Source organism: Siphateles boraxobius, unplaced genomic scaffold (genome assembly GCF_051911475.1).
Source record: "Siphateles boraxobius isolate OS27281-9 unplaced genomic scaffold, OSU_SipBor_1 6, whole genome shotgun sequence".
NCBI lineage: Eukaryota > Metazoa > Chordata > Actinopteri > Cypriniformes > Leuciscidae > Siphateles > Siphateles boraxobius.
The window spans coordinates 19,801,153-19,826,201 of record NW_027509186.1 but is presented as its reverse complement, the minus strand read 5'-3'; the positions used below and the strand labels follow the sequence as shown (position 1 = coordinate 19,826,201).

Here is a 25,049-nt window from a genome sequence, read left to right as displayed (position 1 = left end):
TTGAACCTTTAGACTCTGCGGATCTAAAATACTTATCACTTAATACCGTTTTTCTGATCGCTCTGTCGTCAGTCAAACGTGTGGGGGACTTACACGCGCTGTCTGTTAGCGCCGCGTGTCTCGAGTTTGGCCCGAATGACTCAAAAGTCATCCTCAAACCTAGACATGGCTATGTTCCTAAAGTGATTGACACACCGTTCAGAGCACAGGTCATTTCGCTATCGGCTCTGCCAGCATCCGATAGCGAGAGTGATGTTAATCTCCTCTGCCCAGTCAGGGCGCTGAGAGTTGACATTACGCGCTCCGCCCCTTTCAGGCGCGCCGAGCAGCTTTTCGTTCCGTTTGGTGGGCGCACCAAAGGTCTCAAAGATAAACACAGTCTATCCAGATGGATAATAGATGCGATTGCAGCTGCCTATACAGCGAAAGGTCTGCAATGCCCCTTGGGCGTCAGGGCTCATTCCACCAGAGGCGTAGCCTCTTCGTGGGCATGGTCCAGTGGAATTTCTATCCATGACATATGTGTGGCGGCAGGCTGGGCCTCCCCGTCCACCGTTGTCAGATTCTACAATCTGGAAGTTCCCGCCCTGCAGGTGAAACTACTATCAGTCTAAGTGAGAGGTCAGTTCTGCCCAGGTACTGTCGTGCGCAAACTACTCTCATGTGACTAGCGCTTCTGGTTGAGCTGCACTGTATCAGGTTATGTGCTATATGCTTATACATTGCCCGGCATCGCCGCTCTGTATTCCCTGTGAGTGTTTTTACTGCGCTTATATTACATGTGCTTATTCCCGCTGATCTGGGATCCCCGTATCTTTATGGGACTCATAAGTGGATGCTGGCGCACACGGCGTTGACAAGAGGTTCCCGTAGCGTAAGCTATATTTACGCAATACGAGAGAACATCTCGTAAGACAACGTACTCGGTTACCTAACGTAACCTCGGTACTCTCTAGAAGAGGGAACGAGTATTGCGAAACCTGCCGTGCTTGCGACACAAGCATTTTTCGCTTCAGTCGATGAAAACCAGAGAATTCAGCCTACGACCCTGCTTATATACACTAAGCCACGCCCATTCTGGCGGGCTTCGACGCTGTGAAGGCGCGAGCGCCCTTCATTGGACGTGACGTCACGTCGGGCTCAGTGGTAGGCTGCAGCAGTTCCCGCAGGGCAGCCTATGAGCACGCTAGACAGCCTGCTCAAGGTCTGCTAGCTGCTGCACTGCATTGACAATGGATACAAAAATTAAGCATATTTTTTTTGCTTTAATATCTCAAAAAGATGAATCTTTCCCGTAGCGTAAGCTATACTTACCCAATACTCGTTCCCTCTTCTAGAGAGAACCGAGGTTACGTTAGGTAACCGAGTACGTTTTACTGTCATCAGTTTAATGCATCCCTCCTGAATAAAAGTATTCCTTTCTTTGAGAAATAAACAGCAGTGTCGTGCAATCTTACCCTCATCTGGATCTGAAACATTCAGACTTAGGAAGCACATTCCAACAGGTGAGTCTTCTGGTACAGAAGCAGAAAAGGCATTCTGGTTGAACACTGGTGGGTTGTCATTGACATCGATCACATTGAAGTACACCCTGACCCTGCTGAGCTTACTGTCTCCCTGCTGAGCTGCAGCAGTCAGGATGTAGTAGGGTTCCAACTCAAAATCCAGAGCACGGGACAGGAGAAATTCGCCGGAATGTGGATTGAGAAGAAAGAGGCCATCGCCATCATCCTCCTGAACAGAGTACACTGAGGTTTCATTCTCTTCACTATTTACTGCATCCACATGTCCCACAATTGTCCCTATGAAGGTGATAGACAAGGCTGAATTTAAGTAATATTATAGTAATATAAAAATAAACTGTTTGAAATGTGCTCACAAACAGATTAGTCAATAAATAATATATATATACAGTAAGTAATTACCTTAGTAAATATACAAAGAATCCTGTGAAAAAAAAATCTTTTTTTTTATTCACAAAAATTTAACCTTTCATTGAAGAAAAACTATTGAAAATGGGGGGGGGGGGGGGGGGTCTGATTATGAAATAAATATCTTTTCTCTTACACACGTTGGCCACAATTAATTGCACCCTTTTATTTAATACTTTTTTGCACGTCCTTTTGCCAGGATAACAGCTCTGAGTTTTCTCCTATAATGCCTGATGAGTTTGGAGAACACCTGACAAGTGATCAGAAATCATTCCTTCATACAGAATCTGTCCAGATCCCTCAAATCCCCAAGTCCATGTTGATACACTCTCGTCTTCAGTTTTCCACAGGATTCAGGTCAGGGGACAGGGACAGCCATGGGAGAACATCCATTTTGTGCTCAGTTACCCATGTTTGTGCTGATGTTTGTTTTGGATCATTGTCCTGATGGAAGATCCAACCATGGCCCAGTATAAGATTTCTAGCAGAGGTTGTCAAGTTTAGATTTTTTTTTATCTGTTTGTATCTGAATAAGATGTCCAGGACCTCGAGCAGAAAAATAGGCCCACAGTATATTTAACCGTGGACACTTTTGGGTTACTTTTTATCCCTGTAAGCACCAAACCCATCTGGTGGGTTTGCTGCCAAAAAAAGCTTGGTTTTTTTGTTTCATCTCATCGGACCATAGAAACCTGGTTCCGTTTAAAGTTCCAGAAGTGTCTGACAACTGAATATGCTGGAGTTTATGGAGTTGTTTTTTTTTTGTTGTTGTTGTTGTTTTTTTTTTAGATTACGCAGATTTGTAAATTTGTAATTTCCTGTTGACTGGAACTTTGCCCTGATGGTGGTTATTTTCCTACAGTTTTTGGTTTTACTCATTGTGATGAATGATTAAGGGGATTTTATCATTGTGTTACCTCATATTACTCTTGTGAAACTAGAAGTCATGGCTGCATAATGTCATGTTCCTAGTAACCCTGCCATGCAAAAAAATGGTAAATATAAAGTGGAATATACTTCAGAGATATTACTCGAATTTCTAGGAGTGCCAATGATTTTGGCCAAAGTGTATTAGAGAAAAACATTTCTTTCATAATGTAATTTTCTCCCCACCTTCATTAGTTTTACTTAAATGAAAGGTAACATTTTTGTGATTTTTTTTTTAATGAAAGATCAATAGGAACAACAGTGCAGTATTATTTTCACAGCCTTCTTTGATCATATCAAGGGTGCCAATAATTCTGACCACGACAGCATATATAGAAAAGCAATGCTCACCAGGGTGTGTGTCTTCCATCACTTCAAAGGAATATACAGATTTGGAAAAGGATAGCTGTGAGAAGCTTCTACTATGAACTGAAGCCAAGCCTGATTTGCTCATAGATTGCCGAGCTGATATGTTGAACCACTTCTTCTCATTACTATTACCCAGCTCTGTCCTTGTTGAACTGGTACAGCAAGCACCATAAGCAGTAAACCTGAAGAAAATCTAGGGGATAAAAGAATAAAACATTAACTTATAAATTAGCCATTGCTGAGAAAAACATAATTTCAAAGGTGTGGAGCAAGAAACATGGAACAGTTTCAGCCATTAAATCCCATGGCATACAGGAAAAGGCTCTTTGTAAGAGACCTTTTCTAAAAGCGGCAACAGTATACCTTAATTTGTATAAGGTCTGTGCTTTGAGAGCTCTTGTGGTTCTCCCCTTACCACAGTATCCCACGCCAACCTGAATATGTTTCTTTATTTGGGTTCCCAAGGTACCTGCCTTTGTTAAGTTCTAAAATTTCAATTTAGATCTGGACAATCTGGTATCCGATAAGTGGCTCGGTGAATAAAAAGGAATGTTTTAATCCTATTTAGCTGAATGCACTATAAATTTAAAGCATCACTTCATTTTTTATTTTGAAATAAAAAATAAATTGGGGGGGGGGGGGGGGGTCGGTTCTCTTGCAATATATCAAGTAGCCTAACTTACACTTGTTTATTCATATTTGTTTTATAGATACATTAAGTTATACACATTATAATTAATTATATCAGTTATATAGGCCTACATATGTATTATTTACTATACAATTAATTATATACATTTAAATACATGATATAAATATTTAATTAAATACATGGATATATCAACAGATGTATGCAATGCATGTATGTTCATTTATAAGTATTAATATTTTTAATTCAATATTAATATTATATATTTAATGTGTATTTAATTAAAAATTGCATACTAAATCAATGTGTTCACAAATTTTATCAAGGACATGCAGACCACGATATTCAGGAAACTACATATCTTGAGCACTTTCGCAAAACTTTTTTCACTGAAACAATATCAGTTTTTTAATTCTACCAAAAAATAGCCTACTCACCGTCGCGTGAATGAGAAATATACAGAGATGCATTAATCCAAACTTGTTCATCTTTGCTCGTATCCCTTTACCTCTCTACCAACATATGAACATTTCTCGGACATAACACATATTCGAAGAACTTTGTGCGCACCATCTCTCTGTCCACTGTGCAGTGGTGGGCGCTGGGCAGTGTGTGTGGGTGGTAGATGTCCTGTGACGATTTTTATTGGCGCTGCGGCGTTTCCAGTCCAACTACACCGCCTCCAACTGTAACGCCAAAACGCGCAGGTACGTCACTAAACTAAAATTTAATAGTTACTTATATCAAACAAAAAGCCCTAAAGTTACAAATAAGTTTCCCTGGTAGCCTACATGATAATAATATTGTCTCTATTATCTAACTTGAGTAACAAAGACTTTAAATGTAGGCTACTAAGTTTTGAGTGACGCCAGTTGTGTTTACAAGTCCGTTGGTCTTCCAGTGGCTTGATGCCATGTCTGCCCACTTTTAATGTCAACTGACAATGATCTATTTAAATGTCCCCCCTCTCATGCGGCAGCAAAGAGATCATGTGCACTGTTTCTGTCTCCATTTGAATTCAGAGGATGCCAGCATGGCACTCGTCCAAGATGTGAATGAATGGAGTGGCGCTGCAAAAGGGGAGCCACATGACAACCGTTAAACAGTAGCCTACAACAAAAGACAACAACAGTTTCGGGAATATTAATCTTGGACCAATACTGAATGAAGTGCTACCATTAGTGATGACGAGAGCTTTCGAAATGCTTAGTGAAGCTTCGAACCCTTTGCGAATTTTGTTTCGAACCAGTGATTCGGAATCGGAACTGCCAATGTCATTTAGATTTCAGTAAACGAGGCTGATGTTATGGAGCTAGAAATGTGTCTTTATTACATGCGAGAAAATAAATGATCTGAGAGAAGAAAAAAAAAGTTTGAGAGAAAAAGTTATCACACTGATAGCAAAAAAGCATTTCATGAGAGAAAAAAGAATATTTGAGAAAAAAAGTTCTCATACCAATAGCAAAAAATAATATTTGAGACTAAAAAAGTTTTGAGAGAAAGTATTTTCTCATAGAACATAAAAAAATATAAATTTTGAAATTTTTAAAATTATTTCTGAGAAAAAAAATCTCTCTCAAAATACTTTGAAAAAAATCTCGAATATATATTATTTGCTATCAGTGTGAAAACATTTTCTCTAAAAATAAAAAGTGTTTCTCTCAAAACGCTTTTCTTTGCTCTCGATGCAATTTTTTGCTCTCGTGTCAGGATTTTGCTTTAGCTGTGAAAATTGTGTCATGGGCGGGGCCACGTTCTTTTTTTTCCTATTGGAACGTTCCTATTGGCCAGTCGGGTGAGCATCGTCTTGTCTTAGGAATCGAACTGAATCATTACACCATTGTTCGCGTTCGGTTCACCTAGATAGATGCCGTCTCTGCAGATGATGACACACACACAACTCGATGGGTAGCTGGCTGAGCAAGTTCAGCATCACTGAAGATTACACATTAAACAATAGCACTCATGCAAGTTTACCTAGCATGATGGCTAATTAATAATTAGCTTTACTAGCGATTAGCAAGCTAATAATATAATACACATTCATTCATGAATATGAGTGCTATTTTTAATGTTTAATCTTCAGTGATGCTGAACTTGCTCAGCCAGCTAACATCCAGTTGTGTGTGTCATCATCTTACCCAAACATTGGAGTGTCCGTGCTCGACTTAGAGCTTAGATCAGGCCCAAAAAATCAAGCCCGATCCTACCCGAGCCCGTGCACGTTGTGTCCGAGCCCAGCCCGACGCATTAACAATAATTATGAGCCCGAGCCCGATTTAAACCCGAGTCCCGACCATTTTAATACGTGGGTCGTTATAACTGACGTTCTCAACTACTTTCTATGTTACTTTCTCCTCCTCCTCTGTTCTGCACCTCCAAATACTTTCAAGTTAGCCTACGTGTCGCCATCATACACATCAGCATAAATGCTCCTGATAAATTATGTGTTATTAAAGCATTAACACACAAACCACTGTTATAACATAAAATCAAGCAGCTACTGAGTGCATGGTTTGGCATGACTGAATGCGCGCAAAGTGCGCTCCCTGAAAAATCCCTAAAGCTGACATCAGTTCATCGCGATCTCACACATCTCTGTTATTATCAATGACGCTGACTGCACAATGAATCTTTCATAATATATACACTTTGTTTGTTATAATTAGAGGATTTGCCAGCATACAGAATTCAGCTCTGAACAAAAAGTCCGTTTTGAGCAGTGAGGGGAGACTATCTTAAATGCTTCTGATTGGCCATTGCGTTCAAGAAATCAACACTTATGTCTGTGATTGGCTACATCGCTCAACGCTGCAAACATGTTATAAAACAAAACTCTGGCGTGTAAATCATTTGTATTTTGTTTTAGTTGTTCTTGTTGTTTTTCTGCAACAGATGAATAAAAATGTATTAGTTTTTATGTTTTATTCATAGATATTTCTAGTTTGCGGGAGTCCCACAAATCGTTTTATTCTCCCGGAACCCGCACACACAGAGTGAGTGCATTACAGCCCGCGCCCGCGCTCGCACTCGGCCATCAAACCTAGTCCCGCGCCACACTCTCTTGCGTTGGGAGTGCACGTCTCTAGATCAAAAGCCCGGCCTGGCCCGAGGATGGTGACGGGAAATATCGGCCCGAGGTCGGGCCTGGGCTCGGGCAGAGAATCTAAACTCTAAGGCAGAGACTGCATCTATCTAGGTGAACCGAACGCGAACAATGGTGTAATGATTCAGTTCGACTCCTAAGACAAGACGATGCTCACCCGACTGGCCAATAGGAACGTTCCAATAGGAAAAAAAGAACGTGGCCCCGCCCATGACACAATTTTCACAGCTAAAGCAAAATCCTGACACGAGAGCAAAAAATTGCATCGAGAGCAAAGAAAAGCGTTTTGAGAGAAACACTTTTTATTTTTAGAGAAAATGTTTTCACACTGATAGCAAAAAATATATATTTGAGATTTTTTTTCCAAGTATTTTAAGAGAGATTTTTTTTCTCAGAAATAATTTAAAAAATTTCAAATTTATATTTTTTTATGTTCTATGAGAAAATACTTTCTCTCAAAACTTTTTTTAGTCTCAAATATTATTTTTTGCTATTGGTATGAAAACTTTTTCTCTCAAATATTCTTTTTTCTCTCATGAAATGCTTTTTTGCTATCAGTGTGATAACTTTTTCTCTCAAACTTTTTTTTTTCTCTCAGATCATTTATTTTCTCACATGTAATAAAGACACATTTCTAGCTCCATAGGATGTTGCTCGGGATTTTCAAGTCGAGCTGGGGGCGTGTCAGTAAGAACATGGTGGAACTAGGGCTGTTTGGGTACGCAGCGAATCGATTCGATTCACGATTCATAGGTTTTCGATTCGATTCAAGAACGATTTTTGCAAATTCAGAAAGATTCGATTCAATGCGATTCACATTAAAATTCGATGCGATTCGAATAATTCGATTCGATTCTTATTTTTTTTTTATATGCATTCATAGGATTATTTAAATGCTTCCCCCAATGGGTCTTAAGCCATGTTTTCCATCCACACCTTTTTATCCGAATTAAGTGATATCGAATGAAAAATGCCTTATGGAAACAGTAAAATACGATTAAATTTCATGAATATCGACTCAAATGAAATTCGTTCGGTCTCATCGGATTTTATCTTGATCGATATACGGCAAATGCGATAAAATCTGATGGAAACGTTATTTGCCGAATAAATAATGAATTGCGATTAAGTTTTAGGCCAGTTTATGGTTGCAACACGCCACAAAACATAGACGAAGACGAGTTCAATTCCGGCCAGTATTCCCGCTCTGTTTGCGCACACATGGCGGATGTCAACAAAGACAGATGTAAGTGGACAAAGCAAAAAAATGCTTCAACCAAAGGGTTTCCGTGAAGTGTCTCTGAACCACGATCTCCCAGAACTGATGGAGCGCTGTCGTTCCCACACCACAGGCTGCCTCCGTTGTCGTCGGGCATTTACGTGCATCTGCATCATCATAGCAATGTGTTTATAGAGTCGTTGTTTTCTTATGTTGGGTATGCTTGTTATTACGTGGCTTGGTTGAATTCTAATGTAGAATGCGGTGTGTTATTTCTTGTTAACAGACTGCGGAGCTGCTAAGTATAACACACCGTTGCCATGGACGCAGTTCAGAGACGGAACAGACTATTTTCTTTAGCAGAAGCACTACTCGTTTTAAATCAATAAACTCCTTTTTAAGTTAATATTTTGTGTCAAATTATTGATTTATTTGGTAGGTAGCCATGTAATAAGCAGGATAATGTATAGCGAGGCGGTTGTTAGCGAATACAACCCCTTCAGGCTAACAACCGCCTGGCATATACATTTTCCCTTACGCTATCAGCTGGCACATAAGCACTATTAGGCTCCGTTTTGTCTAGCAAAACTTTGTTCGCAAAAGTTTGCTTGAATGTTGTTCGATTCAGTGCGAAAATTAATGGAAACACCTTAAAATGTCTCAAATCAATTCGATATACCAATTTGATCGCAAAACAGCATGTGACGTCATTACGTACAGGTTTTTATTCGCTTTAAAGCCGTTGGATGGAAACACACTTTCACCAGCTTTATTCGCATGAGTTTTTTTACCGAACTTCAGATAATTTGATTGACAAGAGGATGGAAACATGCCTTTAGTCAGGGTGTGAATTATACAGCTGCCTTCGGGGGTCAGAGTGGGAACAAAAAAATAAATAAATTAACGACATTTTGTCTATTGTTAACGTTAGTTCATGTTAGTTTTTAATGAATCTATTATTATACAAAATATTTCCAAAGCCTATAAATTAGCATTTGTAAAAATGTAAACCAAGATTTAAAAAGGCTTTAGAAGTAGCCTATAGTTAGTTCATCATGCTAACTATAGGAACACAACCTTAAAGTGTTCCTGGTACATTAAACATCCTTCCATTGTGAGACTAAAAATACCATGAACTTTCCCAACGAAACCTTAACTAACGTTTCCTCATGGAATAGCTACTCTTTAATAGTTCTCTTATCCGACTGAACATTTTCCTTGTGGTTCTGAAAGAAAACGCGCCGGGTGTCTACTTGTGCTATAGTAACGATTACGAATGCAACTTTAATGCGCATCTGATTGATGGATAAACCACGCGCTCTTATTTCAGTGTAATTAATGTTGTAGTTATTTCATCAGTTCAGTTTAACGACACTAAGTTACATTTCATTCATCATTCATGATTAATCGGAAGCGTGTGCATTTTAGACACCTATTATACGTTTTCTCTTTCCATGTAATAAATGCGCACCCTTGAATAAGTGGGGTTTTACTTTAACTGCTCAGGACGCTCATTTCCGTAAAACTTCAGTATCTTATCTTAAAGAAAATAACGGTGACGTTTCCACGCAACGAGCGCGTTGTTTCATAGCAGTGCCCGCGCAATGATATGGCAGCTTTATCAATGGCTTGCTTTCTCGATAGAGAGCTGTCATCTACTCATGTGAGCACCAATGGCTGTCCTGAGGAGAGCTCAAACATGGACTACTCAAAAATCTGTAGATGAGAGCTAAATGGGACCGAGCGCGAGCGAAATCCAGTGAAAGATGGTAAGAGTGCAGCGAGTATGTGAGAGCTGTGAGGACGCGAAATGACGCCGCACAACGCCTCAATTCGCGCATGTAGTCATTTAATGTTTATATGTTTTAAAGCACTGAATCGATATAGAATCGCCAATTATTCGATTCTTAGCATTTTAAATCGAATATTGACCGAAATAAACGATTCACGATTCGAAATACATGTTTCAAGATCGATGCATATCGTCAGGATTTGTAATCGATGCATCGAGAAAACGAATGAATCGTTACACCCCTAGGTGGAACATACTTCAAGGTATTTAGCTGTGATATTGTCAGGCTTTTCTATTTACAGTGCAGTAAGCTAATTGCCTGCACAGAATATGATAGCATTATAAAATAACAATGTAATATGTAAAGTGGCTTCATAAATTAACTAAAACATAAAAATAAAAAGTGCACCTCATGCAAATCGTTGTTCTTCATTCTATAGAACTACAGTTTAAGAACCTTGCTATATCTTTATGTAATTAATCTTACACCGACAAAAGTGACTTGAATGCACCTGCCGTCACACGACTTCCCACCTCAAGAACGAACTTCCCAGGAGGACTTACATACCATGAGAACCAGGTGACTGTTTCGAAATGTTAAAGGGATAGTTCACCCAAAAATGAAAATTCTGTCAGTATTTACTCACCCTCATGTTGTTCCAACCCCGTAAGACCTTCATTCATCTTTGGAACACGAATTAAGATATTTTTTATTAAATCTGAGAGCTGGTTAACTCCTCCATAGGCTTCTAGGGGATTGACACTTGCCAGCTCCGAAAAGTTATTAAAGACATTGTTAAAATAGTTCAAGTGACTACAGTGGCTCAATCTTAAGTTTATCAAGCGACGAGAATACTTTTTGTGCGCAAAAACAAACAAAAATTGCAACTTTATTTCAACTATTCATTTCATTCTCTGTGGGCGTCTAGTCGGTTAACGTAGTGTGATTGCGTAGAGCTACGTCACACGTAGGCTCACTATTGGCTGACGCTGGTCATGTGTGTGATGCGTGTGACCTATAACAACATAGCTTACGCTATTACACTAGTGAACTGACTCGAGGCCCACAGAGAAGGAAATGAATAGTTGAAATAAAGTCGTTATTTTTGTTTGTTTTTGCGCACAAACAGTATTCTCGTCGTTTAATAAACTTAGGATTGAGCCACTGTAGTCACTTGGACTATTTTAACGATGTCTTTAATAGGGATGGCCCGATACCGATACTGGCATCGGGGATCGGGTCGATACTGTCCTCATATACTCGTACTCGTACTCATAAAAATTCGCCGATACCACGCCCCGATACCACGTACATTTTGCGAAACGAAACTGGCCGCCGCGAGTGCTTTGTCGAGGTGAACTGAGGCATAGGGACGTGCACTCCCAACGCAAAAGAGTGTGGCGCGGCACTAGATCTGATGGCCGAGCGCGAGCGCGGGCGCGGGCGGTAATGCACTCACTCTGTGTGTGCGGGTTCCGGGAGAATAAAACGATTCGCGGGACTCCCGCAAACTAGAAATATCTATGAATACAACATATTAAAACTAATAGATTTTCATTCATCTGTTGCAGAAAAGCAAGAAGATAAACTAAAACAAAATAGAAACGATTTACAGGCCAGAGTTTCTATTCATAACATGTTTGCAGCGTTGAGCGATGTAGCCAATCACAGAAATGTGTGTTGATTTCTTGAACGCAATGGCTAATCAGAAGCATTTAAGATAGACTCTCCTCACTGCTCAAAACTTTTTTGTTCAGTGCTGAATTCTGTATGCTGGCAAATCCTCTAATTATAACAAACAAAGTGTGGATATTATGAAAGATTCATTGTGCAGTCAGCTTCATTGATAATAACAGATGTGTGAGATCGCGATGAACTGTCAGCTTTTTAGGAATTAGACTATTAAGGGAGCGCACTTTGGGCGCATTCAGTCATGTCAGACCATGCACGCAGTAACTGCTTGCTTTTATGTTAAATTAACAGTGGTTTGTGTGTTAATACATTTATTATTTTACTCATTATTATTTATTTTTAGACAAGCAGAGAAGAAAATAAAAACAGTCTTCTAACCTGTGTTCTAAAATAGTCTTCTGTCTTCTTTTCTGGTAGCCTATAGTTACTTTTGCGGTAGAAATATCGGTATCGGTACTCGATATCGGCAAGTACACAAATGTAAATACTCGTACTCGTATCGGTTTGAAAAAAAATGGTATCGGGCCATCCCTAGTCTTTAATAACTTTTTCGGGGAACAAGTGTCAATCCCTTAAGAAGCCTATGGAGGAATGATCCAGCTCTCAGATTTAATCAAAAATATCTTAATTCGTGTTCCGAAGATGAACGAAGGTCTTACGGGGTTGGAACAACATGAGGGGTGAGTAAATACTGACAGAATTTTCATTTTTGGGTAAACTATCCCTTTAAGATTTGCATGACAAAAGTTTGGAATCACTATGATTTTAAAAATATATATATACTTTTATAGCAGGAAAGATCAAGGATGCCTTAAATTGATCACATTTATAATGTTACAAAAAAAATTATAATTTTAAATAAATGTTGTTCTTTTGTACTTGCTATTCATAAACACTCCTGAAAACATATGCTCCATAATTATTTGCACACTTTGTTATGCAGCACCACCATTTTCAACTGTGATCATAATCAGAAATGTTTCTTGAGCAGCAAATCAATATTAGAATGATTTCTGAAGAGTCGTGTGACAGTGCAATCTAGAGTAATGAGCTCTGCCATCACAATAATTTTTTTTGTGTGTGTGTGGCTATTCTCTACAATAGCGTTTCTCAACGGGGGCGTTTGGACAGTGTTGTGGGGCGGTGTGAACGAGGCAGCAGAGAGGGGGGCGCTCAGGCATAAATGGGGGGCGTTACTCACTGTTATTCATCACAACTTTAAGCGTCTGACAACACATATAATGCTCATTTGAATGTAAAATAAAATTATGTCTGGGCAAATTAGTGAATTCATATTTAAATGTTGCTAGTAGCCCACTCAGACTTGTCCGGCTAGTTACCGGCAAATGATCTCCATGGCAACGCCTAAAAACAAATGCCGCAGCCGCAGTTGTCAGAGCAAAGGGTATAGAAGTAACAAGAGGCGAAACTCCGTTGCAGTTTTGGTAACAATCGGTAGATTGTTGTCGCGCTGACGCCATTTTGGACTGAACCAACGATTTTACCGTTAGCACAACTGTACAGCATTATGTCTGGAAATAATTGGAAACAAAGAAAACAGTGTTCTGCTACCAACTGCAACAACTAGCAGTGTACAACCAATCAACTAGCATTTCATAGATTCCCCAAAGAGCCAGAGAGGTAAAGTAGAAAAGGTTTTTATTAACGTTAAAGTGAGCAGCGTACGTACTTCTCCATACGTAAATAGAGGCATGGATGTGTACAACAGTGAATGCAGGGAAGTTGTGTGTGACAAGGAAAAGTGCAAAAACACTTTTGTAAACATGGTGAAACTATTCAATAGATTCAGAATCCATCATATATTACGGACCCAAAATCGACAACTCTCACAGCCCAAACAGAAGCGCAACAGATTTTTTTAAAGCCAATTCATCTGTAAATCTGTACATTAACTCTCTCTTTCTGTATCAAATGTAACATGTGTTGTACAAAGTTTTTATCAGTCAAGATGAATTAAATTATAATAAAACTAAAGACTAAAACATATAGAACAGCTAATATACTTACCATTGCCATTATATTTGTAGTAAATGTGTGCACTTTACTTGCACGTCTGAGTGCTGCCCTCTTCAGGTTGAACGGTGGCTACTGTAGTTGAATTTTCCTATTGGTGGTTGCGGTGGTTCGTGACGCAGCGGTTGTTGGTGACGTAGGCAGGTTCCATACAAAGAGATGCATCTCAGGTCAAGCCCCCCTCTGCTGGGCTCTGCCCACTTTTCCAGCATTTTTCAAATATTGCCAGTGGGTGGAGTCAGGCTCTGACCAGTAGGCCGCTGTACGTGAGCTGTATCGTTCAGTTTCGTTCCGACAAACGGGGCACTACATTTTCTTTTGCTCAATATGTTCAACGTTAATAAAAGGTATCCAAGCAAAAGGTTCTCCACGCATTATCCTGCAGTTAATGAGAAATGTGTAATTTATTGGCGCACTATATTGACTACGTATTGAGACATAAAACTGTTTAGCTAGATTTTCAACCAATCAGCATCGAAAATGTAAGTAGGTCAGAGCCAAAATCAAGCCAATATCACTACGCACATGTAAACATGGAGGAGGACGTAAGCACCGCATCTTCATCTGATAGCGGCGATCAAGCTCAATTAACACTCGTAAAGTTTATTCTTCATGTCGGAAAAGATGGTGGGAAAGGTCCGCAGCCCTTTACTGAAGTCCGATGGGAAACAATCAAGCAATGTGCGAAGGAATGGCTCAAAACGTTGGACACCATGGATCTAGCTATTGATCCCATGCTGCAGGTAAGTTACTTTCATAACATCTGAATATTTTTTCATTATTTTTGGGTGATGGTAATTTACAAACTTTTGTCACATCAGAATCCCGATAAAATCATTGACATGATGAGAGACGTTGTCCTCCGTTGCTTGATCTGTTATCTGGGTGAAAAAGAGGATGACCTCATCCAAGAGTACAATGTAAGTGACTAGAATTATTCTATATATTTATGGTGTTTTGAGAAATGTATTTGTACATTGTTTTTATTTATAAAAATAGAAATGCAACTTAAACAATAATCTTTTTTCCAATTAAATTATATAAAGCTAATGTGAAAATATTTAACACCAAATAGATTTTTGTCAGCCACTATATGAAAAAAGGTAACACTTTATTTTGATGGTCCACTTTAGACATTCTACTGACTATAAGTAACTGCAACTACATGTTAACTTAATCTATTAACCCTAACCTAGCAGTCTACTAATACTCTGAGTTAGTTGACATGTAGTTACTTACAGTTAGTAGAATGTCTATAGTGGACAATAGAAATAAAGTGTTACCTTTTTTCATATAGTGGCTGACAAAATCTATTTTGTGTTCAATATTTTATTTAAATATATTATTAAAATATATTAATTAAATATAATTTAATACCCAACCCAACTTGGCTTGGGAAATCTGGCAAGAGCCTGTGCTGTTCTTCTTGGACTCACGTATGCACTAAACCTCACCTACCCGAAAGAACTGAGGCACACTTTTGAGCCCTTTCAGAAGCTCTTCTTGGAACTGGATGTTTGCAAGTTTCCCCCGAAATTACTAACCCTTAAAAACAAACTCATGACAATAAATTATGAACAAGTTCTGCTGGAAAAAACTGCATTGATTGATGAACGTTGAATATTGTTCTACATTCAAGCTTTCAGCAAGGACAAATTATTTTATATGTTTTGCTACAAGTTATTCACAAGTTTTAGTCAAGAATGTGACTTTGCCAACAGAAATTTGTATGCACATGTTTTTTGTGTAACAAAATGATCTTTCTCAATGACATGGAAAATTTTAGCATTTGCTTTTATTTTTCATATCTTAAATCTGCTGTCTTACATTTTATATAGATTTGTTTTATTTGTGCAAAAAATATAGAATAAAAGCTATATAATACTGTATCCATATCTTTTTAAAAAATCATATATATTGTCGATAACTCAATATACCGCCCAGCCCTACAAATTTGGCGCTCTTGTAAGTGGCCATATCTTTTTTTACAGTATATGGAACAAACGGGCCTTTTTTCGTTTCGGTTTTAAAGTAATTTTATCTTTGTTATCCGAAATAGAAAATGAAACTCAAATAATTTTTTTAAATTTCACTTTTTGTTTTTTTAATACCCGTTTCTGAAAGGAAAATCAAATGACCAAAAGATACACGGATTGCGAAGGACTGCAGCTTTTTCATTGGCCATTTAGGTTACTTTATTATTCACTTGATTGGTTAATCTTAAAAACATTTGTGCATGAGCCAGAATTGTTTGAATTTCTAAATGCATACATTCCATGTGTTTTTTTTTCTGTTTTCCCAAGCACAATATTTCTCAACTTGAGGCTCTTACATGTAGGTTAAATAAAATAAGCAACTACTGTTTCAGTTTTTTGACCACAAACTAAGACTTCAGGGGGGGTGGCGTTAAGAGGATATTGAAGAGTTCAGGGGGGCGTTTGTTCAAAAAAGTTTGAGAAACACTGCTCTACAACTACAAATATCACTGTCACAGGTGTTCAGTTGATATGCACCAAATATACCTCATAGCCGAGTCCGATGCTCAAAAATGGTCCGACGTTGCCCAACGGCTGATCGTCGGCTTGGTGTGTCCAGGGCTACATTCTGCTAATTGTCCGAATTGCTCTGCTTTGTTGGTGGTAACTGGCGATGTCACTGCGATCAAACTGCCGCCTGTTGGCTGCATGTCATAGGCTATTTGCCATAAAGGTGCATTCACGCCATGCCATACCGTAGTTCTGACTTGTAAAAAGCATTCATGTGATCGTAGAATTCGCAATTACAACTTTAAACTCGTAATTTTCAGAGAGCTATGACTTTGTACCACGTGAGTTAATAATACTAGAGAAATGTATAAGTCCAAATCCGAGGACATGATCAGCTCCAAGTACACTGTCCATGTTGTCATCTCTTATTTACGGTAATTACGACATAAAGGCTTGTTCGACTTCATGCAGCGCTGCACAGACCGATCGGCGGCTGACTTGAAGCAGTGCATGCTGGTTAGAAATATTGTCCGACTTGAGACAGTGCCGATGCCAAGTGATTGTGACGTATGCCATCAAAGTACCGCGAGAGCGATAAGACTCTAGTAGTAGCAGCTAAGCTAGCCATGAGATGTCAACATGGTGGAGCCCATGAGTACACTGTAAAAACTAAACATGTGCAGTTGTTGCTTTAGGAAGGTATTTCTAATGGATTCTACCTATTAATTCTAATTTTGTTGTTGTAACCTAATTCAATCAGGTGTATATAACATAAAACAAGGGAATGCTGTTACCAGCTGTATGCGGGACATCTGTTCTGAAGCACAAAGAAGACAATGGGTTTGTGTTTTGCAGCTTCTTGCTGATCGGCAGATATTGCTTCAATGAGAAATTGTGATTTGAGGTTATTATTATACACGTTATGTTGCATCAAAGTGAAAATCACAATTGTAAAACAAATATACACAAAAAAAATTTTGTTATGTTTGCCTCTCGTTCAGTTTAATTCATTAAAATGAGCTAAAGTAACACAATTTAACATTTTGTCCCTACTTAATTTAATTGTGTTCAATCAACCTAATATATTTAAAAGTGAAGTTTACTTAATTCATTTGTGTTAAAACTACATGAATATTTTTTATTGACGTTAAACAGGCAGTAGATCTGTAATTCCCAGCATGCTTTGCAAGGGATTAGTGTTATGTGCTTTCAGTAAAGGGAAAGATGTTGTAGTTTATGTTAATGTTTAATGTTCAGCTATGTTGGACATTTAGAGTTGTTTTTGTTATTTAATTTTATGGTTACCATTGTGCTGAAGAGTACCACTTGTGCTCACGCTGTGGGCACTCAAAGTTTTATGCTCAGTAGTACTAACACTTGTCCTTGCTTAGTGGTTCATTATATACATTGTATATATTGATGCATGACACTTCATGATTGATAAGTAAACCCTAGTAAATACATTTAAAAAATAGATTGGACCAACATAAATGTAAAAAAGTTAGTTAATTAAGTTGACAAAAACCAACTAATTTGTGTTGACCCAACTATACTGATTTATTTCGAATGAACTAAATCAAATTGTGTGTAAACACATTTCTTCAATTAAATTAAGTAAGGGTAATGGATTCATTTTTTTGTGTGTATTTACATCAAGGTGGAAAATGACTTTCATCAGTATTAAGTAGTTTTACCTTGCTGGTAAAATCAGGTTATATCTACTGACAGTTATACTTCAGTAACCTAATTATTCAGTTATAATCGGTAATCTTAAATAATTTATATAATTTCAACAAAACCACTTTTTGCTTCAAAGCTTTGTCAACTACAATCAAAATGCTCAATTAACCACATTATTTAAACTGATTGGGGCTGCAATTAACTGTCAACGGCACCCCTTAAGCGCCCTCTGGCGGAACTAAATAGAGTCTGAGTTATTTTTTATAGCCTTGCGTATCTTCCAGATATTTGCCTTCGGGTCAAGTAATTAATAGTCAATTATGTCAACAAGTACTGTTTGGTTTACAAATGCCTTGTGACAAATATGAAAGAGTTAAGTGGTTGTCTCTTATGGACTTGTGATCTTCCTTTTATCTTCTTGAGTAATCGTTATGGCAACAGATACATTCACTTACAAACAGAAATAACCGACGTCATTTAACCCAAAAAATGTATATACAATGCTTTAAATAGGTGCTTTAGCATATACTGTTATGTTGTCCTTCCTTGCAGTATTGGACCTTGTAAAAGACGCTAAGGTGAAACCTGAATAAGATGACATCATCTGTAGTATAACAGTAAACAAAGCAGTTACACATCACGACCACAGGGCGTCGCTGTGTTTACGTATTCCATAACATACAGCCAATGCACTTGTTCAGTCACATTGCTTATTTCAAGTCATTAACCAAAACATTAAGATTTTTAGGTTACCATTATACTGTCTGATAATAGTGAGTGTGTCTAATTTTCCATTTCAAAGTAGGCTACAGTATTCTCTTCATTTTTGATTGCTCGCTCCAATACACTGCATTATTCATATGCCTGAGCACGACTTCACTGGGTAAGGCTTTGTGTGAAGCAAAAATCTGAAATTCATTTATATTGTAATTAAATGGAAAATTCAAAAACGTTAGTCTTAAATGTGCTGCAATGTTTAATTGGCTGATGCAGATCATTTCTTTGTTGATTTTGCAATATTAATGAACCAGTTTATAATACAATGCATACATGGACCGGTAGCTTGAGATATTAAGTATAATATCCTAGAACTCTGTCACTACAGTAGCTATGGAAGAAAAAAACAGGACAGTTTTCTAAAAAAAAGAAATGTTTACTTCAGACACATTCTTGAATGTCAAACAAAGCTGCATTCTTGTAATTAGAGTGGTATTCAAAGTATAGTTAAAGAACCTTATGACAGCAAATACGAAAAATATTTGTAAAAACTAATATGATAGTGCACTACAGATCTACATGAACCAGATACTTGTGCTATGCACCTTCAGAGAAACAGTTAAAATCATATTCAACCTTACGCTGTTCCTGGCAAGAACTACCACTAATGAAAACAAAGATAAAAAAGAAAAATGTGAAGACTGAAGACACATATTGTTAACTTTACAAAAGGAGAATAACACTGTACATCTTAAAAACGTCGCATATACACAGCCTAACAATTCTTGTTTCTGCTGTATTACGTTTGAAGATGTGAATCGTGTACAATTGGGTTTATGGCATGAACAAGAACTTAGGCTATATCAGGAGCTAATCTACTCATCATCATCCTCATCTTCCTCCTCCTCCTCCTCTTCGTCTTCGTTCTCATCATCATCCTCTCCACCATCTTTTTTGGACAAGCCTGCAATTCCCTTTGTGCGGTATAGGGCAATATCCTACAGAAGATTCAAAAAGTTAACAAATAGGGAAGGTGCATTTTAAATTTTGAGAATATTAAAGATACTCAGGGAGAAAAGAAAAAAGAAACTATACACTACCTTGTCGTACTTCTCCTTAAGCTTCGCAGCTTTCTTCTCATAGGGCTGCTTCACCTCAGCCGCTGAGCCGTTCCACATTTCTCCAAGCTTCTTGGCAATGTCTCCGATGGTAAGACCTGGGTTCTCACCTTTAATCTTAGGACGGTAGTCACCACAGAAAATAAAGAACGCCGACCTTGTGTGTGTGGGGGGGGGGGGGGGGGGGTAAACATGCATTCAAACCAAACCGTCTTGAAAAATGCATTATTTTCAATAGCAGTGCAAAGCTTGAACATACGGTGGTCTCTTGGGCGCGTTGGGATCCTTAAATCGCCTCTTCTTCTCTCCCTTCGGTGGGATGTAGTTCTTCATTTCTCTCTCATAGCGAACCTTATCTTGCTTGGCCATATCCTCAAACTTACCCTTCTCTTTGGCAGACATTGTCTGTTCAGAATGAGAAAAGGCTGTATCAAAAAGTGCAAGTTACATTACAAAACAGATTTTTGCAAAGATTTTTTGAAGTAAGCCTAAAAGCACAACAAATATACTATTTATGCAATATAATTTTATATTATAAAACAGCATAATTTGCATCCATGTTTTTCAGAACACTACCTTCCATCGCTCTGAACACTTCTTGGAGAATTCAGAAAAGTTAACGCTGGCTTCAGGGTGCTTCTTTTTGTGTTCTTCACGACAGGTTTGCACAAAGTAGGCATAAGAGGACATCTTTCCCCTGGGCTTCCTTGGATCTTTACCCATCTTTACTCTCTGGGAAAAAATATATTCTTGACTAAATGAAGGTGACACATGCTATAGCCTACTCATTTTATAATTTGTAATCTTGAACAATTATATATTATATAATTATTTTTTATATATTCAATTATATTATTATATAGTGTAATTATATATTACACACACACACACACACACACATATATATATATATATATATATATATATATATACATCACTACAACACATAAAATAAATGGCATGCAAAACATTATTTAGTTATATATTTATTTATTTATATGGATTGATGTATTTGCTTCCTGTAAATGCTTCCAAAACGTAGTAGATGTACTTCTAAAATGTATTTGTTCAGTACAATTTAAAATGTATTATATATATATATATAGCCTAGTCATTATTATGTACTGTGAGGGACATATTTGCACTAACTAAAAAAATTATTAATGATGAAATGTGCATTGAAATCTTATTATTAAAATGGATGGTGAGATGCACAAAGACCCACTCGGGTTCAGGGTGAAAGACAAGGACATCCTCCATTTCGTGGGAAAAAAAATTACATATTTAATGATTTAATATTCATTCCCACTATTTAATTTTCCATTATGTATATTTGTCATTAACGGAGCATTGATAGCAGCATCGACCATGAGCGGGCAGATACATTACGTAGGGCCCGCCTTAAAATGCCTAAATGCTGCAACAATAATATTTCTTCTTCCATTTTGAAAAAGCCGTCTTCATGAGAGAAAGTACCCCTCAATTGTCTCCTCCCACATTCCTGGGTAATTTCTAGGACCTAAAATCACCGCACTTTGTCCGTTTTTCGCCCCTGTCCCGCCGCCTTCCGACATTTCGCCTCCCCTATGGAAGAAGTCGGTCGGTATGTAAACAGTGTCTGTAACTATAAGCGCAATGCAATGGGAGTTTCGCTCTCGTAAGGCCGCTGTTCAGCTGGAGCCACATGAGCACAGCTAGCAGAGCCAACATGGCTTCCTCTCGCTCTCTCCCTTTATGTCTGCTAGCCAGAGCCGCATACACACAGACACACACACACACAAAACACTGGCGGTGGGAAACAGTATACATATAATTGTATCCCCTCTTTCTCGCTCGAGTTCTCTTGGAAAACACCGGCGTTCCCTGAAATAGACCCTCGGGCTTTTGTGCGAGTTGAAAAAGCAATGTAAACGAGCTTGGATGAATTTCATTTTATTAGTTAAGTTGAATGTCGCTTACATGTCCGTCTCCATCCCCCGCCACTCACAGGCAAGACGCGGAGTATCCTCCGCAAGCCAACCATATTATATTACAGAACACGGCCGCACACGTCCCGTTTAGAGAGAAAAATGCACAAAATTACGAGTACATTCCCTCGGGACTGGTAAATCTATCCGAGGTCTCATTTTAGTGTTTTGTGTCAATGCCAAGCACGTCACGGACTGACACAATAACACCCCAAAAAGACCTCAAAAAGCTAACTGCTTTAGCTGGGATGGCTATCTGACTAATATTGCATCCCACCCTAATGAAGACTATTCTAATACTGTCATTTCACAAGAAAAATACAATATTTTTTATCTTCAGACGATTTTTCCATTCAGGACGTTTCACTATGACTGAATGTCTGACGAATAACGTTAGATTCTGACAAAGATTGCTCGCCCTGCGTTCACGAAATTACCACGCAACTACCAAGGTAAATGTGTTGTAATATACGACGCAATTTAAAAAATAGTTAATCAAGGCCTTGACAAGCATATTTTGACAAAACTCACCAGTCTTCTCTATTTGCAGCTTCTGTGGATGCCTAGATAATGGGGCTTTGAAGTACAATAACACCGATGCGCGCTCTTCCAAGTGCTTGCAGAACCCTCCGCTCACGAGAGACACAGTATACAGTCACGAATCCTATTGGCTACCGCCAAGTCCTGAGCGCCCATGATTGGCTGTTGGCGCACTATAGTCCCTACGAGAGCTGAAGTGTAGTTGGCTGTTCGTCGGCGAAACGTCACATTTTTCAACGGCGCGTGAATATGAAAAAACATACATTGGTGCAAGTGCAATAGTTTCAGACACCGTTTTGTACAGCTGTGAATATACTGTAGTACATGTAACCACACCGTTGTCGTTGAAGTAAAGGTTTCAAATTGTATTATGAATATTTGCTTTAAAAACAAAGTATTCCAAAGATTTCACACCACAACTGCACGCTGATTACTGTCGGAAGAGAAAAAGAAGAAGATTAGTACTTTCTTCCCGGGTGCGAATTACGGGAGTTTGGAGGGGTCTTGACCCCTAATGACTGTTTTAATCCCCCTAGAAAATTAACACAAATTGTTATGAGTTTTACAAAGATTAAACACATTTAATTCTGTATATTTGGTAAGGTACGCTTCAATAGCATTTCAAATTATTTTTGCCGCAAACAAAGTGTATTGGGGGCGCAGTGGATAAGACACATGCCTTTGGTGTGATAGACCCGGGTTCGAATCCACTGTGAGACACCAATGTGTCCCTGAGCAAGACACTTAACCCCTAGTTGCTCCAGAGGCGTGCGACCTCTGACATATATAGCAATTGTAAGTCGCTTTGGATAAAAGCGTCAGCTAAATGAATAAATGTAAATGTATTGCGTATGCAACCATTTAGCAACAGTAGGCCTACGCTCCGCCAAATTTTCTGATGAGAACGCAAAGCATAGCCTACATTACTGTCAATATTTATAACTCTATTGCATATTCACATATGTAGCTATTTATTGGCGTGCCTGTTTTGAAATCGTGCAAATGCAAAAGCTGATTTAGATCCCTGGCTGCACGAATTTTACATTCAACAAACTAATGAAAATGTAATTACAATAATTAATAATGTATTAATTAATTTTAAAAAAATTCGAAAATTATTTTACAACACGCGGATTTAATAAACGTGACGGATGAATCACAGGCAATGTTAAAGGACTTTATATTTTACTTATGTCATCGTTGTTGGTTCTAAGTTTGTAATTGTAATATTTAAAGTTTCTGTAACATGAATAAAACAAAACAAAAGGTCTGAGTAGGCCTACTTTATCATCAATCTTTCATTGCTTCTTGACAAATCTCACAATTATAGTTCTCCAAGGAACTCAATACGGTAAACCTGGGCTGCCTTTTTAATTTATTTTGATAAAGGATGCAATATATTTTGTATATAATATTTTTCAGAGATGTTTTATTTTATTATTGTTGCTGTTATTGTTATTATTACTAGTGTTATTGTTATTATTTATAATTTGTGCTTTTTATTCCTCACATGTAGCCTACTATATTATTATTACATTTCCATTCCTTATTCTTGTATGTTTTTGTGATCCTTGGCAATAATGATAGGCTAATAAAAAAATTGAAATCCTGAAATGCACTATATCTTGTTTTCCACTGAGCGGCGCAACGCCCAAATAAAATCGAACTGGCTCGATTCAAGGAATTTACTTATTCTGTTTCTTTAACGGTAGGCCTAACGATATTTTAGTATTAAGAAACGTGATAAAAGAAATAGCCTACAGCTTGTAGACTATTATAGTCCTAATGCATGAAGCCTACATCATTTGCATGTTTTAATATTTTGTTTTGCATAGGCTAGTCTAGGGCAATTATTTCCGTCAAAATGTAATCATATACCTGGAATATAGATTTCAGTGTGCTGTCTACAACCTCTTTGGACGCTTGCTTGACACTGTCAGCTGGTTTTGGGGTTTTCCTCGTAGGCTACGTGGAGAAAGACCCCCGTGGAGCGTCAGTTTGCTCTCGCGCATTGTTGTGCGTTTCCTATGACATCCCCATCGTACAGATAACATCCGATTAGATGGGCATTAATGCACATTTACAGGCTAAAAAGTTCATTTTCTTGATTCTGTAAAACGACGGAGATACTGGTGAACAGCACAGAAACCTCAGCCTATTGGACACTTTAATATCGTTTGGACAAAAGAGTCAGATATTTCATATCTGTCAAGACAACCATGGCAAATTATGGTTAGACAAGTTGTGATTGTGATTTCAATATATAGGCTATTTTAAAATTATTATTTTATTAGTTAATTTTCAGTGTTACTTCAGTATAATTAATGTTTTTTTTTTGTTTTTTTTTGTTTTGTTTTTACCGTGCATTTTAATCTAGATTTTAAAGGGATAGTTCACCCAAAAAATGAAAATTCTGTCAGTATTTACTCACCCTCATGTTGTTCCAAACCCGTAAGACCTTCGTTCATCTTCGCAACACGAATTAAGATATTTTTGATGAACTCTGAAAGCTGGATCATTCCTCCATAGTAATCCATAGGCTTCCTCAGGGATTGAACTTGCCGGCCTCGAAAAGTTAAGAAAACGTTAAAATAGTCCAAAGTGACTACAGTTGCTCAATCTTAAGTTTATCAAACGACAAGAACACTTTTTGTGAAAAAAAAAAAAAATGACAACTTTATTTTAACTATTCATTTCCTTCTCTCTGGGCTGAGTCAGGTTACTAGTTCCTCTGCTTCCAGCTCATGGGACCTTATTTCGAAAAAAAATTGTATGGTAGTCAATGGCGAGAGACAACTTATCTTTTTATTCCGTCTGAACT

The 25,049-nt window shown here is 38.0% G+C and overlaps 2 protein-coding genes across 2 annotated transcripts in view; both read right to left on the bottom strand.

Annotated features, from left to right (window-relative positions):
- The window catches only part of LOC143716025 (protocadherin Fat 4), a 38,413-nt gene extending 33,944 nt beyond the window's left edge, over positions 1–4,469 (bottom strand). Inside the window, exons 1-3 of the mRNA XM_077208096.1 lie at positions 4,314–4,469; positions 3,210–3,420; positions 1,458–1,802 (exon numbers count right to left, since the gene is read on the bottom strand). Coding sequence (XP_077064211.1) covers positions 1,458–1,802; positions 3,210–3,420; positions 4,314–4,364 — 607 coding nt within the window. The 5' untranslated portion in view covers positions 4,365–4,469. The remainder of the gene's footprint in view (positions 1–1,457; positions 1,803–3,209; positions 3,421–4,313) is intronic.
- A 14,549-nt stretch (positions 4,470–19,018) lies between these two features.
- hmgb1b (high mobility group box 1b) lies at positions 19,019–22,336 on the bottom strand. Its single transcript, XM_077208095.1, has 5 exons — positions 22,220–22,336; positions 20,298–20,453; positions 19,981–20,126; positions 19,704–19,878; positions 19,019–19,601 (listed from the first exon to the last, which is right to left on the bottom strand). Exons 2-5 carry the CDS (start codon positions 20,442–20,444, stop codon positions 19,479–19,481), a joined length of 591 nt encoding a protein of 196 aa, XP_077064210.1. The 5' UTR covers positions 20,445–20,453; positions 22,220–22,336; the 3' UTR covers positions 19,019–19,478.
- Between the last annotated feature and the right edge of the window lie 2,713 nt (positions 22,337–25,049).

Excerpts from the sequence above, each read along its gene's own strand:
- hmgb1b (XM_077208095.1), bottom strand. The coding sequence starts at position 20,444 with ATGGGTAAAGATCCAAGGAAGCCCAGGGGAAAGATGTCCTCTTATGCC. Across the intron at positions 20,127-20,297 it reads AGTGTTCAGAGCGATGGAAG|ACAATGTCTGCCAAAGAGAA; the intron begins GTAGTGTTCTGA and ends CATTCTGAACAG. Across the intron at positions 19,879-19,980 it reads AACGCGCCCAAGAGACCACC|GTCGGCGTTCTTTATTTTCT; the intron begins GTATGTTCAAGC and ends CACACACACAAG.